The sequence below is a fragment of the Cucurbita maxima genome, unplaced genomic scaffold, assembly GCF_002738345.1.
Source record: "Cucurbita maxima cultivar Rimu unplaced genomic scaffold, Cmax_1.0 Cma_Scf00007, whole genome shotgun sequence".
Lineage (NCBI taxonomy): Eukaryota > Viridiplantae > Streptophyta > Magnoliopsida > Cucurbitales > Cucurbitaceae > Cucurbita > Cucurbita maxima.
Window position 1 is genome coordinate 1,172,622 of NW_019272023.1, and position 14,274 is coordinate 1,186,895.

General features: G+C 37.4%; 2 protein-coding genes and 1 long non-coding RNA gene across 5 annotated transcripts in view; 2 read left to right on the forward strand and 1 right to left on the reverse strand.

The window, feature by feature from the left end:
• Nucleotides 1–1,214, forward strand: part of LOC111481555 (protein ROS1-like) — a 9,582-nt gene extending 8,368 nt beyond the window's left edge. The window contains exons 16-19 of the mRNA XM_023127033.1: nt 21–86; nt 165–279; nt 349–387; nt 812–1,214. Of these exons, the coding sequence (XP_022982801.1) occupies nt 21–86; nt 165–279; nt 349–387; nt 812–930 (339 nt within the window). The 3' untranslated portion in view covers nt 931–1,214. The remainder of the gene's footprint in view (nt 1–20; nt 87–164; nt 280–348; nt 388–811) is intronic.
• Nucleotides 1–2,757, reverse strand: part of LOC111481816 — a 10,698-nt gene extending 7,941 nt beyond the window's left edge. For both annotated transcript variants that reach the window (XR_002718092.1, XR_002718093.1), the window contains exons 1-3: nt 2,606–2,757; nt 2,225–2,289; nt 1,841–1,906 (exon numbers count right to left, since the gene is read on the reverse strand). This is a non-coding gene — a long non-coding RNA (uncharacterized LOC111481816). The remainder of the gene's footprint in view (nt 1–1,840; nt 1,907–2,224; nt 2,290–2,605) is intronic.
• Nucleotides 2,758–3,763: 1,006 nt separating this feature from the next.
• LOC111481573 (serine/threonine-protein kinase CTR1-like) lies at nt 3,764–14,000 on the forward strand. Of its 2 annotated transcripts, XM_023127071.1 has the most exons (16): nt 3,764–4,573; nt 5,583–5,884; nt 5,964–6,105; nt 6,371–6,474; nt 7,056–7,276; nt 8,033–8,473; nt 8,616–8,656; nt 9,106–9,174; nt 9,265–9,365; nt 9,458–9,539; nt 9,709–9,807; nt 10,624–10,692; nt 10,794–10,925; nt 13,145–13,239; nt 13,324–13,646; nt 13,683–14,000. In XM_023127071.1, exons 1-15 carry the CDS (start codon nt 3,959–3,961, stop codon nt 13,430–13,432), a joined length of 2,622 nt encoding a protein of 873 aa, XP_022982839.1. In that variant the 5' UTR covers nt 3,764–3,958; the 3' UTR covers nt 13,433–13,646; nt 13,683–14,000. The 2 variants fall into 2 exon arrangements, with proteins under 2 accessions (XP_022982839.1, XP_022982840.1); XM_023127072.1 differs by having other exon boundaries at nt 3,959–4,573; nt 13,324–14,000.
• Nucleotides 14,001–14,274: the final 274 nt, after the last annotated feature.

Below are 14,274 nucleotides of genomic sequence, written 5' to 3' on the forward strand. Positions count from 1 at the left end.
AAAAAAAAAAAAAAAAACAGATACCATGCCGGACAGCAATGAGAGGAAGCTTTCCACTGAATGGTACCTACTTTCAAGTCAATGAGGTAAAGTTGAATACTGTTTACACCATGTTTTCTTTCGAGGCTTGGTGCCACAACTAACTATAATTATTTCCTTTGTAGGTGTTTGCAGATCACGAGTCAAGCCTCAACCCAATAGATGTTCCAAGGGACTGGATATGGAATCTTCCCAGACGCACCGTGTATTTTGGAACCTCCATACCAACGATATTCAAAGGTTACTCATAGAACATATACCTCTTATAGTGTGATTGATTATATACTAACAGCTTTTCTTGTCCACCAGGATTATCGACACAAGGCATCCAACACTGTTTCTGGAGAGGTACCTATTCTTAAATTAACCTGCTGTCCTATTATCTATATTGCGCCATTGAAAAAAAGTAATGTAGTTTTCTATATAACAAATATATGATTGCAGATGATATATGAACAAGTGTAACATGTATAAAACAAAATACAAGGTTAAAAATGTGAGAATGCTGGTAACAGTACAAAATATTAGGATTTACTGGTCCAGTGTTCGCACCAACCAATTACTTAGAGTAAACATTAAACAATTATCATAAATCTTGCAACCTTCTCATTCTTCTATCCTTTGGCCAACATGCGGCACGTAGAATTTTTCAATTGAACGGTCATCTACATGATATATGAGCTATTGTGTCTAGCCTATCTGAATACCCAGCCGAAAAGATAGATTTTGAAAACATCTATTTTCACTCAAATGTATTCAATATAATATGCAGGATTCGTCTGTGTAAGAGGTTTTGATAAAAAATCAAGAGCACCCCGACCCTTGATGGCCAGGCTTCATTTTCCAGCCAGCAAATTGAACAGAGGAAGAGGTAAGACAGTGGATCAATAAGAAAACAAGGAGATGAAGCCCAAACCAGGACAGCACAAACAACATAGCGGTAAGAAAAGAACATCATTTAGTAACACAGCTTCCAACCATCACAAATAAGTTAGTATCCACTTGTAAATTCCTGTATGACACGTGATTAACAAGATTAGAATTAGTCATTTCAAGCTCAAGTCCGAATCATTCATATAAAACTAGCGACCGACACAAAGCCAAGGTGTATTTATTAATTTCTCTATCCGGATGTGAGATTCCAGGTTCAATAGAGATTACAGCACGTCAGACTTTCAACCTATGAGCCCGATAATTTTCATGAAAGAATTACTCAAACCATTCACATCATTTTTAAATAGAAGACGTGGAAGTCTTTACAGAGAAATTTATTTAGAATACCTTACTCGGACCATGAAAGTAGCGCTCATCTACAGGTGCGCGTGACAATCCAGTAATGGTTGTATTCTAGGTTTCTACCAATGTCCAATTATATGCCATGTAATCTCATCCGTTTACTCGAAGAAGAACAAATGAAAAACCAATCGGGACTCACACTTCAATATGCCATGTAATCTTATCCACTACTAACTCCGTTTGAAGATTATATCTCGTGAATTTCGAATGCCCGAAAATTGGATTGAGCACAATCAATTACCAATTATTGAGAAAGAAGCAAACAAAAATAGTAAGTGATATAGAAATGAACAAATTCTTGCGCAACTTCATAAATAACCATTCGTTCAAAAATCTTAAGTTCGGCTGGAGTAAAATCGTCCTAATAGCACAGATATCAAATTTTTAGCAATCGAAATAAAAAATGATGTAAGGATACGATTATCAGGTAAATTGATCACCGATCAATTTCAACAAGAACATGAAGCGAAGTTATAAGTCCACTACATTGGATGAAGACGCGTACCTTGATTCCAATTGTATGATCTACGTGAAAGCGTTGATGGAAATTGAAGCGAAACGGGAGATCGAACTGAAGAGAGAGCAGATTGAGCTAAGACGGTTATTGTCCATCAACTAATAAACAAAATAAAAGTAGTCGAGTTATGTAGTAGTGCACAGCTCTTGCGCAAGTTCTTAAACAACGATCAATTCAAAAATCTTAATCCGTTAGGCCTTATCGATCTTATTTTAATGGCACAGACATCAAATTTCACGCAACAGAAATTGGAGAAATTGAATTTGAATTGACGAAGCAGAATACGCTCATCAGATAAACGGAACTCCGACCAAAAATCCACTATAACCCTGAACATCTTCTAAAACTACTATTTCAGATGATGAAGCCTACCTTGACTCCGAAAATACGATCCAAGTGGCCGTGCAAATGTTATCGGACCACAGAGGAAGACCGATCTGAAGACAAAACACAGATTGAGCTCAAACGATTACCAATCGTCGAAAGTAAACAATATACAAATATTCAAGTTATATAGTAATGAACAAATCCTGCACAACTTCCTAAACAACCATTAATTCTAAAATCTTAAGTTGTTATACCGGAGCAAAATCGTTTCAATGGACCCGACATCAGAAAGATTACAGATAATGTGAGAAACTAAATTGAATTGGAGGAAACAGGATACGATTGCCAGATAAACTGAAATTTGACCAAGTTCAACTAGCGGTTAAAACATTGTTAGAGACCACTCTTTCAAATGAAGAAACGTACCTTGGTTGCGGATGTATGGTGCGATTGAAATCGCAGATAGAGATCGAGTCGCGGAAGGAGATCGGACTGAGGAGCAAGCGTCAAGAGGCAAAGATGTGAGATTGCGGAAAGAGAGGCAGTGAGAGTGAGAGAGAACAGGAAAAAATTGGCTGTTATTGCTTCTTGCCGCCAATTTTTTTTATCCTTCCCGCCTAGTTCTATTGATTTTACTTTTCTTTTATCTTCTTTTTCTTTTCTTCATGATTTTTTTTTTTTTTTTAACTTAAACGTACGTGGGGGAAATTCAATTTCAACCTGAATTTTTTTTCCTTTCTTTTTATAATTCACATGGAATTTTAACATTTGACCCTTTGGTGTGGAACTTCCTGAGGCTTATCAAGCTTTCGAATAGTCTATTCTTAATCAAAGCTCGACTTCATTTTTTAGAACTCTCGAACAAAGTATCATTTGGTTGACACTCTAGTCATTTTTGACTATACCCTCGAGGCTCACAATTCTTGTTCGATATTTGAGAATTCTATTGACATGACTAAGTTTAGGGCATGATTCGGATATCATGTTAGGAATCACGACTCTCCATAATTGTATGATATTATCCACTTTGAGTATAAGCTCTCCTCACCTTTCCTCGCTTTGCCAAAAGGCTTCAAACCAATGGAGATGTATTTTTTTCTTTATAAACCCGTGATCATTCCCTAAATTAGCTAATGTGGGACTCACTCCCAACCATCCTCAACATGGATACTATTTTTATTGATTATTTTTATATTTAAAGGTCGTTTATTTGGCCGACATAATAGATATATAATTTATTGTGTTTATTAATAGATATATAATAGATATAACACCCTTTATAAAGATTTAATGAAATTTTAACCAAAACTTCTAATTTTTAAATTACAAAACACATAACAAATGGCATAGACCGATTGAGTAAAATGGTAGTTCAACAACCTATTTTAATCCGGAAGCTATCAAAACCACGCGCACGTGTAAACCCCACGCGGGAGTCTCGTAAGGAATTTCAGGCGCGTGGAATGGAAATGACTTCCGTCGTTACGAATAATCTTATTGGGCCTAATTTAAGGGTGATGGAGCCAACTGCGAATTAATATCAGATCTTCGGCAAAATAAATTAATTAAGAATTTATTGGACAAAAGAATATTACGAAAACGCCACTGCGCATAAAAGTTCTGTATGGTTCCCAGCTTCTCTCTCCGACAGTCGAATTTCTGAAAGAGACGTACTCACCGGAAAGGTGGAAAATCGAAGGGAGGGGAAATCTTCATCGCTTCGATGGTGGATTTTAGGGACCGAACGGATTCCAGTTGATCGGAATTCTCAGAATCTCGATGGAAATGCCCGGCAGGAGATTGAACTACACGCTTCTCAGTCAAATTCCAGACGACCAGTACAGTGGCGGCGTTGCTGTGGCTGGAGCCGGAGCTTCGACATCGTTGATAGAAACATCATCAGGAGAGGGGAAGAACGACAGGAGGAAGTTGGAAAGAGGATTGGATTGGGAAGCGGGTGGTGATCACAGGGCGGGCCAGCAGCAGCAGGTTAATTGGATCGGTAATATGCACTCGACGTTTGGTTTGCAGAGGCAGTCCAGTGGAAGCAGCTTTGGAGAGAGCTCGATATCCGGGGAGTACTATGCACCGACACCATCAACTACGGTGGCTAACGAGACGGATGCGTTTGGGTGTACGCACGATGATCTGCTTAGGATTGGAGGCGATTCGAGACCACAGACAGCCGAGATGGCCGCTGGGACTGGAGGATCTTCTAGTAAGAGCTGGGCGCAACAGACGGAGGAGAGTTATCAACTGCAGCTGGCATTGGCGCTTCGGCTTTCATCTGTGGCGACTTGTGCTGATGATCCTAATTTCTTAAATCCATTTCAGGATGATTCAGCTTTAAGGAGGTCGATTAGCTCTGCTGAGGCTGTGTCACATCGATTTTGGGTAGAAATTGTTTTCAATCCATCACATTTTCTAATCCGTGCTTATGGTTTTGTTGCGTTGACTTCAGTGGCTATGCTAATTTACATTATGTTTATTCTAGAATTTATAGTCTAGATAGCAACCAGATTGGTAACTGTCGGGTGTCGCGTCAAATCCTGATTACCCGATAACGGATTGATGCAACATCTATTCTCCCCGCAAAATTGTCGATGAAGAATGATAGGGCAATAGTGTCGACCTCTGATGATACTCCGAGTTTGATTTTATATCTATACAAATAAAATATGATAGACTTTTGCTTTAGATGTTACTGAAGCAGCATATGCCATTGGTTGCTTCCTAGGAAAAGGCTTACAGCTGATGAAGTAGAATGGCATTATTGATCTAGGATGCGGTAACAAATGAAGAAAACACGACTTTACTTTCTTGTTTTAACATCAAATTTATATTGGTCTTTGACTTTCACATCAAGTACGTCTTCCCAGGGGCAACATGCTGTCTAGGCTAGAGTACTATTCTCGAAGTGATGATATAAGTTTGGAAAACCGATAGGAATTTAAGATTCATGTTTTGTTTACCTTATTTCCAATTTTTGTGGTTAATCTCTTGTGATCAATGCAGTAGATGGATAGCTATAACCATCTGACCTATGTCGGTATTTATTTGAGAATGGAAGTTAGCTATGGGCTATCCATTGTATTGGACAGCCCAGCTGTTTGTCAATATGTCGATTAGTTCCTAATTTATTCAAGTTGGCTGGATTCTACTCTGAGCCATGAAAGATTAAAAAAAAAAAAAACCGAGATTTGAATGAGCATTTCCACTTCAGTATGAAAATGAAACTACTGGTATTTTTACATGTGTGGCAAATATTGAAGATCTGACCTTTTTTTGTTTGATTTATTTGTAATAACATTGAGAATGTGGTAGAGGAACATATTTTTAGGTCTAGCTAAACAGAGTACCATTTTTTGAAAATGATGTTCTGTCGTGTTATTATATGCATCAGGTGAATGGCTGCCTATCATACTTTGACAAGGTTCCTGATGGGTTTTATTTAATCCATGGAATGGATCCATATGTATGGACTGTATGCACCAGCCTGCCTGATAATGATCGCATGCCATCAATTGAATCTCTAAAGTCTGTTGATCCTATCACTGATTCTTCAATTGAAGTTGTTCTGATTGATCGGCGCACTGATCCCAACTTAAAAGACCTCCAAAATTGGGTCCAAAGCGTTTCTTGCACCTCTATAACCACAGAAGAGGTTGTAGACCAGCTTGCAAAACTTGTCTGTAGGAGTTTGGGGTGAGACATCCACACTTACATTTGGAAACTTGTCTATTTCATTCAACCCCAATAACTTCCGTTCTTTTGGTATCAATAGTGGCTCAGTTTCTGGAGAAGATGTGTTGGAGTCGATATGGAGGGAGTGCAGTGATAACTTGAAGGAGACCTTAGGCTCAGTGGTTGTTCCTCTTGGTGGACTCTCTGTAGGACTCTGCCGGCATCGTGCACTTCTTTTTAAAGTGAGATCCCGGTTTTGAAGCACATCAATTGACTCTTTATAGTTTTCCTTCTGTATAGGCTGTGATTCCTGCAGTCACTTTATAGTAGTTAATTTTATATATAATTTTCTGCTCGTTTAATGCATATAGCCTCTGGTAAATTCTTAATCTTGTATTCTTGTATTTTTCAATTTGCATAGCTATTATTTGATATAAGTGTCTTTTAGTTTATCAAGTGAATTGACATAGTTCAGGGTCCGCTTATTCAAGATTATGGTATTTGCAGGTGTTAGCTGACACAATTGATTTACCCTGTCGTGTAGCCAAGGGCTGTAAATATTGCTCACGCCATGATTCTTCTTCTTGTCTTGTTCAGTTTGGGCTTGACAAGTATGCTCTCTCTGCAATACTCTGCTTGTTCCAAAAGAGTTCTATATTGTTTACTGTTGCATTTATTGACTATGCAGCTCAAACAACATATTTCAATTAAGCTGGTGCCTGCCATTAATTGACATATAATAATGCTATTTAGACAGTATTGTAATCTTCATCGTCATTGGGAAGATAATTCCTGTAGGATACTGAAATAGCATTGGGATCCAATTCAGATCAAAATGGGGTGAAATGGAAGAAAACAAAATGACTTGGAAGCAATGGTTGATAAGTTTTTTTGATTGTTTTACTCTCCTTTGAAATGTTTGGCTTCAACGTTATCACTTATAATGTTTTCTAACTCGTGCAATTATTAGCTTTGAGATACTCTTTTAATTTTAAATGTATAGTGCACTTAACAGTGTCAACCCTCCTCAAATTGACCGTTTCTTATTTTTCCTTGCTGATTCAAAATTTTAGTAATAATTTATTGCCAATTTTGCTCTTTTGTGGCGATGAATGTTGGAAAGCTCATGGAACTGATCATTGTTCCTCGTTGTATTAATAAAGTTATAATTGGCTTGGTTAATTTTCTGTAGGGAGTATCTGGTTGACTTGATTGGAAATCCTGGTTGCTTGTATGAGCCTGATTCTTTGCTCAATGGCCCATCCTCCATTTTGATCTCCTCGCCATTGCGACTTCCACGACTAAAGCCAGTAGAGCCGGCTATTGATTTCAGGTCACTGGCTAAACAGTACTTTTCAGATTGCCAATTGCTTAATGTTGTTTTCGATGAAGCTTCCTCATGTAATTACTCAGGTAATTATTTGACTCTTCACACGTTAATTTCAGTACTATGAAAATCATATTTTATAATTTCATTTTGCATTTTTCTCTTTGGAAGTTCTTGTTGTAAATTATAACCAGATATATTTTATAATGTTCCTGAAAAGTAGAGTGTATGATCATACTTATTAGACATTGGATGCTTAGGATCATCAGTTCATCAGTGGATGACATTACGCAGGAGCATTACTTCGGCTATCTTCAACATTTAGTTTTCTTGTAGCTACAGGTGTATTTGTGGGGGCAAAACTATTCAAATCTATATCTGGTATTAGTAAACCTCTAGTTTGTGCTTCTTCTTGTCTTGATACTCACTTCGAGTACCCATTAGATATCTGATGAAAAAGGCCGGTGCAACCGGACAAAGCTGTATATGCTTGTAACCGTCTAATCAAACTTCAGTCTAGAAAGTCCAGTTATTTTGTGCTCCATGCTATAAAATTCTGTGAAAAGTTGATTGAAGAACACATGGAATGATGAGAGAAAATCCTCGGTAAGGTTGGAGATAGAGGAAATTTTCCTTGTTACGAAAGGTATGATAAAGTAGATTTTGTGACTAAAGATAGCACTTCCAAAAGGCTGCAGTAAGCATGCAATATTGCTGAATCGCATAATTTTTGTTATGGTTTGCATTTACGTTTTCTCAAAACTTCTATCACACTCAATCTTGCAAGCCTTCCCTGTATATTGTTTTTTTCATTGATAAGTTTTTATTCGTCACCATCACAGAAAATACAGTGGACGGAGAAGATAGCGCACTCCCCTTGTATCTAAAGCAGTTTGATAGAAAGTTCACCAACAGAAGCAACCAAATGCTCGTCCCTGGTGAAAATGATGAAAAATCCATTTTACTGCATGCAAAAACTTCGCAGCCTAATTCCCAAGACAGAGATTTCCTACTTAAACTGCGTGATAATTCTCATAATGCTATACAACCAACTGTCCTGGTTGAGGATTCAATCCCACTGAAGTACGTTCCACATATTAGCCGTGTAAGTGCGCAGTCATATTTGGATATGTCCCACCCAAGGATGGATTCTACTATGGACGTAAGGTTTCAACAGGGAGGTCAGCTAATACCAAGCACACGGAGTAAAACACTTCCCCTTGGTGCAGAGGATTTGGACATTCCATGGAATGATCTTGTTTTAAAAGAAAGAATTGGAGCAGGTATGTGCACTACAAATTTTATAAAATATGGACTTTTAAATATGATAACTTTGGGCATAATGAAAAGCTGTCAGTCTATCTATAGAATTCATTGCAATTAATCTTTAAGGTCATTCTGAGCGTATCGTTGGTGTAATTTCAGGTTCCTTCGGAACTGTGCATCGTGCTGATTGGCATGGATCGGTGAGTCATGCAAAAAATGGTTGATGATTATTATTTCCCAAAATTAGTCTACTATGCGAGCATGCGGTGTTTACTCGGTTTTGAGTCGAATATGTGATGCATAATGCAGTTATTGTTGATGATCATTATCTGTTTTGCAAATTCTTATAATATGATTTCTATCTTGCTCTCCTGTCAATACACTTGCCTTTTCCCATTGCATCAGAAGTTATTATTAGGATGTAATATGATTATGCGTCATTGTAGGGATCATTTTTGTATCTTGCAGTTCCTTTGGATGGGAATGGAAACCCTGTCTTGTTCTTCTTATTTAGCTATATTTTTCAATTATTGAGTAATTGAAGATTTTGGTATGAAGCCTCGATTCAAATGGTGCCTTTTCATTATCTTTTAATAGTTATATGATGTGTTCACGCCATATTTCTAAGAATTTATCATGGGCATGTCAGGAAGTTGCTGTGAAGATCCTAACAGAACAAGACTTCCATCCTGAACGTGTTAATGAGTTTCTGAGAGAGGTATGCAGTGGTGGAAATCTCAATTCTGTGTACTAGAGGCACCGATTATTTTGTTGACTGTGGTTTTGTTTCTTTATTTTTGCATGATAGGTTGCTATCATGAAATCCTTACGACATCCTAATATTGTACTGTTCATGGGTGCCGTGACCAAGCCACCAAACCTGTCCATTGTCACTGAATATCTATCGAGGTTTTCTTTACCATCTTTCTCCTAATTAAAGTTGAAAAAGTTAGCATCTGATGGAAAATGTTTGAAAGTTGAAGAATTGGTTTTATTTGCAGAGGTAGCTTGTATAGGCTTTTGCATAAGTCAGGTGTCAAAGACATTGATGAAACACGTCGGATAAATATGGCTTTTGATGTGGTATGTATATTCTAATGATTCACAGATTGTATTCTAGTAACCACCCCCCCCCCCCCAAAANGTAACCCCCCCCCCCCCCCCAGAATTTTATCTTGTGCTGTGTTGTGTACCTTCATTTTCGACGACGTTTATATTTTGGTAAATGACTCGATCATTCGTTTTGATACAGGCAAAGGGAATGAACTATCTCCATAGACGTGATCCTCCAATTGTTCATCGCGATCTAAAATCACCGAATCTTTTAGTTGACAGGAAGTATACAGTAAAGGTATTTAAGTTTGTAACTTTCAGCTTAAAAATATCTCTCCTAGAGGACACCATTTTACCGCTTTTTGGTCCTTTATCTCTTGTTAAGGTGTTACTTTGCTGGCATGAGCCCCCGCTGTTTTTTTTTATCCATTAAAACTGTATCTAGACTTTTCCTAGTGCGTCATCTACTTTTTACCACTGTTGATAACCTTGCAAGTCCTCGGTACATGAGTTTAACTGAAACGTTTCAGCAGAATTTTTTTAAACATGTTTAGATTGGCGTTTTCTAGATTATACTTCTCAGCTGTAGAAGAACATGAAAATAAATGATAATGAATGTTCCAAAATCTGTAAGCAACAAGTTCTATCTTTTACGCTTCAAGGGAGGGAGGGGGGAACATCAATTTACTACATTGAAAACAAAATAAAATTTTCATATCTGATGATATGCTTGACATAACAGAGCTCAGAGTTGGAGTTCAGAAGTTTTTTTTAAAAAAATAAGAAACCTGGAGGGATGTATTGTCTTTATGATTAAAATATTAGGGCTCCTTTTGATAAACCTTTTGATTTTTTGCTTTCGAAAATTATGCTTATAAACACTCCTTCCACCCCAAGTTTCTTTGTTTTGTTATCCACTTTTTACCAATGTTTTTAAATACTAAGCTATGTTTTTAGAATTTGACTTAGAATCAAGTTTTTCTTTAAGAAAGATGATAATCATAATACGAGGAAATGAACATAAATTTTAAAAACAGAAAACTAAAAACAAAATCGTTATCAAACGGGTTTTAGATTTTCTTTCATTGAATGTCTTCATTTTCTCTCTGTTCAGGTTTGTGATTTTGGTCTCTCCCGTTTAAAGGCACGAACATTTCTTTCATCAAAATCCGCAGCTGGAACAGTAAGTTCTTGGCTTTGTAGCAATATATCACCACACTATCCCTATTCGTGGAAGATGTCTATACTATACAATTTCTAATGTTTAACTATTCAATTTGTTAGCCTGAATGGATGGCACCAGAGGTACTACGTGATGAGCCGTCAAATGAAAAGTCAGATGTTTACAGCTTTGGAGTGATTTTGTGGGAGTTAGCAACTTTGCAACAGCCATGGTGTAATCTAAACCCAGCTCAGGTTTTTTTCTTCCGTCTTCTTATAGTAATGTTGTTGGATAAGAAAATTGCACTGTTATCAAAAGCAAATGTTCTCTTTAAGCTTTGATCGTTTGTAAGTCTTCTAGAGCTTCCTAGTTTAAAATATCAAACACGCACTCTCTCTCTCTCTCTCTCTCTCTCTGCAGATAAATGGAATTTTATTAACTTAATGAAATAGATATAAATAAAAAAAATTTAAAAAAAAAGAAAGAAAAAAAAAAAGGCAGGAGAGGCCCTCCAAACAGAAGAGGGTTACAAAAAGCCACAAATATTGGTTAAAGAATAACTACAAAACATATTGCTAAGCTTGTACCATGAGGCGGCTGTGATGATGTATTCAGTAAGATTTGTGTAGTTTCTTCCATTTCCATTAAAGGGTCTGTTGTTCCTGTCTAGCCAAATATTCAAGAAGAAGCTCTGGATGATGTTGAGCCAAAGCATTTTTAGCCTTCTTTGTAGGACGAGTGAGATAACAAAAGAGATTGAATGTTTGAGGAAATCTTTGTTCATTGGCAAGGTCAAACTGCAAAAGACTAAGACATGGCTCCAAAACACGATAGCAAAGCAGCAGTGGGGAAAGAGGTGGTTTTGAGTTTCATTTTGCATGCATAGAGACCACCCGTAGCAATTTTCCGAAAACATTGGAGTATGTTTAGTATTCAAGCCAAAACTCGGGATGGAATTGCCGTTCTCAAGTATTTAGCAGTATTTCCTACCAGAAAAAGTCAGCTCACTACAAATATTAATAGCCCTAGTAATCTAAATGGATCGCAGAATTTAGATGAAGATAAAAGACACGAAAGAAGTTTTTTTAAAACAAGGCTGAAGGATCTTATCCTAAATTTTGGCGCTAAAAATGTAAAAAGAAATGGTTAATGAAGGAGAAGAAAACTTCACTTTTTCCCCAAGATTGCTGTTTGAAGGAAATATGTTATCACTAGCTCGGTGATTGGTGAATCAAGAAAACTGTGAGAAGGAGTATCTCTCCTAATTTGGGAAGCGTCTGGGAAAGATATATTCCCTACAGACTTCTGTGGAATTCTGGCTTGTCAATGAAAGGCATGCTTGGGAGGCCAGTTGATGATGAAGTGAGGATGGGTATAAAAGTAAATCTTGGAGCCAACAAAACTCCAGGCACAAGGTTTTGACATGGAATTCTTCTTAGGAGTTCGGGATGTTGTTAGTAAAGATAATATGGAAATGTGTCAAATTTTTCGTTAAGGACTATCAACTGTAGTTTTGAATGAGATGTTTGTTGATTGCTCTTGTACCAGAAAAGGAGAAAGTTACAAAATTGCGAATGTTTGGTTGAAAAGACCACATTAAGTACGTAGAAGATCTTGGCTGATAGGCTCAGTGAGGTTCTTCCCTCTACTATCGTTTTCCTTGGCTTTTGTTACTACTGGAAAATTTGTTGGTTCAATTTTGGTCTTTTCTCAAACAAGATGCTAGGAAAGAAAGGTTTTGGATCAAGATGGAAGGCTATGGCCAGCCTAGGGGTAAAAGTATCACTTTTAGGGACCTGAGGCTAGGTGATCCCTTGACTTGTTGCCTTGTGTTGAGCAGTTTTTGGTGAAAGATGTAGCAAATGGTGATTTTGAAGGATTTTTCATTTGTTTAAACATCCACACTACAATTTATGACTGCAAAAGTCACGTTGAATGGAAATTGGGTTAAGGAATCTGCACCTTTGTTTTCGAAGCCTAGTCGATATGTGATATCAAAATCATACCCTCTTGATTTTGTGGTCAATCCCAATGCCTCATGCTAATTTCCTTTGCTTTATTAGATACTTCCAACATTTTTGGTCAGAGCAAAAATGAGAAGTTTCCTACCTCATGATGTAACCTCTCCTTTTTTTCAAGTGTGAACTTCTCAATGTTGGATTTCTATTAGGCTTGTGAAGAAAGAACCCAATATCACAACAAATATACCCTGAAAAACAGTAGAGAAGGGATTCGGCGGAGTTCAATTACTGAAATCGACCAATGACGTTTTCTCACCATAAAACCTGCGATGTTTTTCTGTTCTTCTCTTTTTTCCTTTTCTGCACTCCTTGCCTATATGATGTGTGGGATTTTGATGTTTGTTGTAGACATTGTTGCTCAGCTATAAATCCACTTCAATTTGCATAACCTTTCTGGTAACTTTCAGCCGACTTTGTAGTAGCTAGATCCGTGACAGTTTCTTGTTGCATAGGTTGTTGCAGCTGTTGGATTTAAGGGCTTAAGGCTTGAAATCCCACGTGATGTAAATCCCAAATTGGCTTCCTTAATAATGGCTTGCTGGGCCGAGTGAGTTGTTCTAATATAGTTCTATTCTTGGGCTCTTTTGCATTTTTGTTTTTCATTCGATATTACTAACTGATAAAATTGCAGTGAGCCCTGGAAACGTCCATCTTTTTCCAGCATAATGGAGACCTTGAAGCCAATGACTAAACAAGCACCACCTCAACAAGGTCGTGCTGACACACTCTCAGTTATGTGACAATATGGAATGTAGGAATGCCTGACGTTTTCGAGTGCTGATAACGGTATCCTTCGAGAGATATCCGGTGCATTTAAACGTTACTCCAAATGATCTCAGGTGCTCCTATAGCAAAATCTTCCATTTCTACTTGTTCCCTTTTTCAAGCTAAGATCTGGTACCGGGCTTCTCTCGAGTTTTTGTGAAGGGATGGGAGAAGTGTTGGAAAACTTCAATTACCACACAATCCCACCAAACTTATTCTGAGTTCATTATCATCAAAATGTAGAGAGATTAGAAGAATATGGATCACTTCCATTGCCCACAATGAAGGAAAGCTTCAACCTTTTTGCTATGGTGTGATAAGGAAGCTGCAACTCCATTGTCAGCCTTTTGCAGGTCACGCCTTTACTTGTTTGTATATTTATTGGTCTTATTTTGAGAACGGGACATGGAATGGAACTAATTTTGTACATACTAATGATTAGTTGTGGCTGGATACAGTGTTATATTCAGTCGGACTTGGTGTTTGCTAGGAAATGTCATTACTGTTATTTAAGAGGTTGTTCAAACATTCAATTAATATTCACAGAGTCTGATAGTTTAGGTCCTGAAAACAGGGAGTGAAGGTCCCAAAATGGGATGGGTTCATTTTCTTCATCCCAAAGTGCTGGTATTTGAATGGGGAAAAAGACCCAACCTTCAAACATCAGTGAAATTTGGTCCAATTAATGTTTTTATTTTTAATTTAATAGCATATAATTCTTTAGTAATTTATATACAACTCAAACACAAGACTCGCCGTTGATATAAAAACTTCGCGACATGAGATAAGAATATCACGATCATGCTTGTCCAAGGCG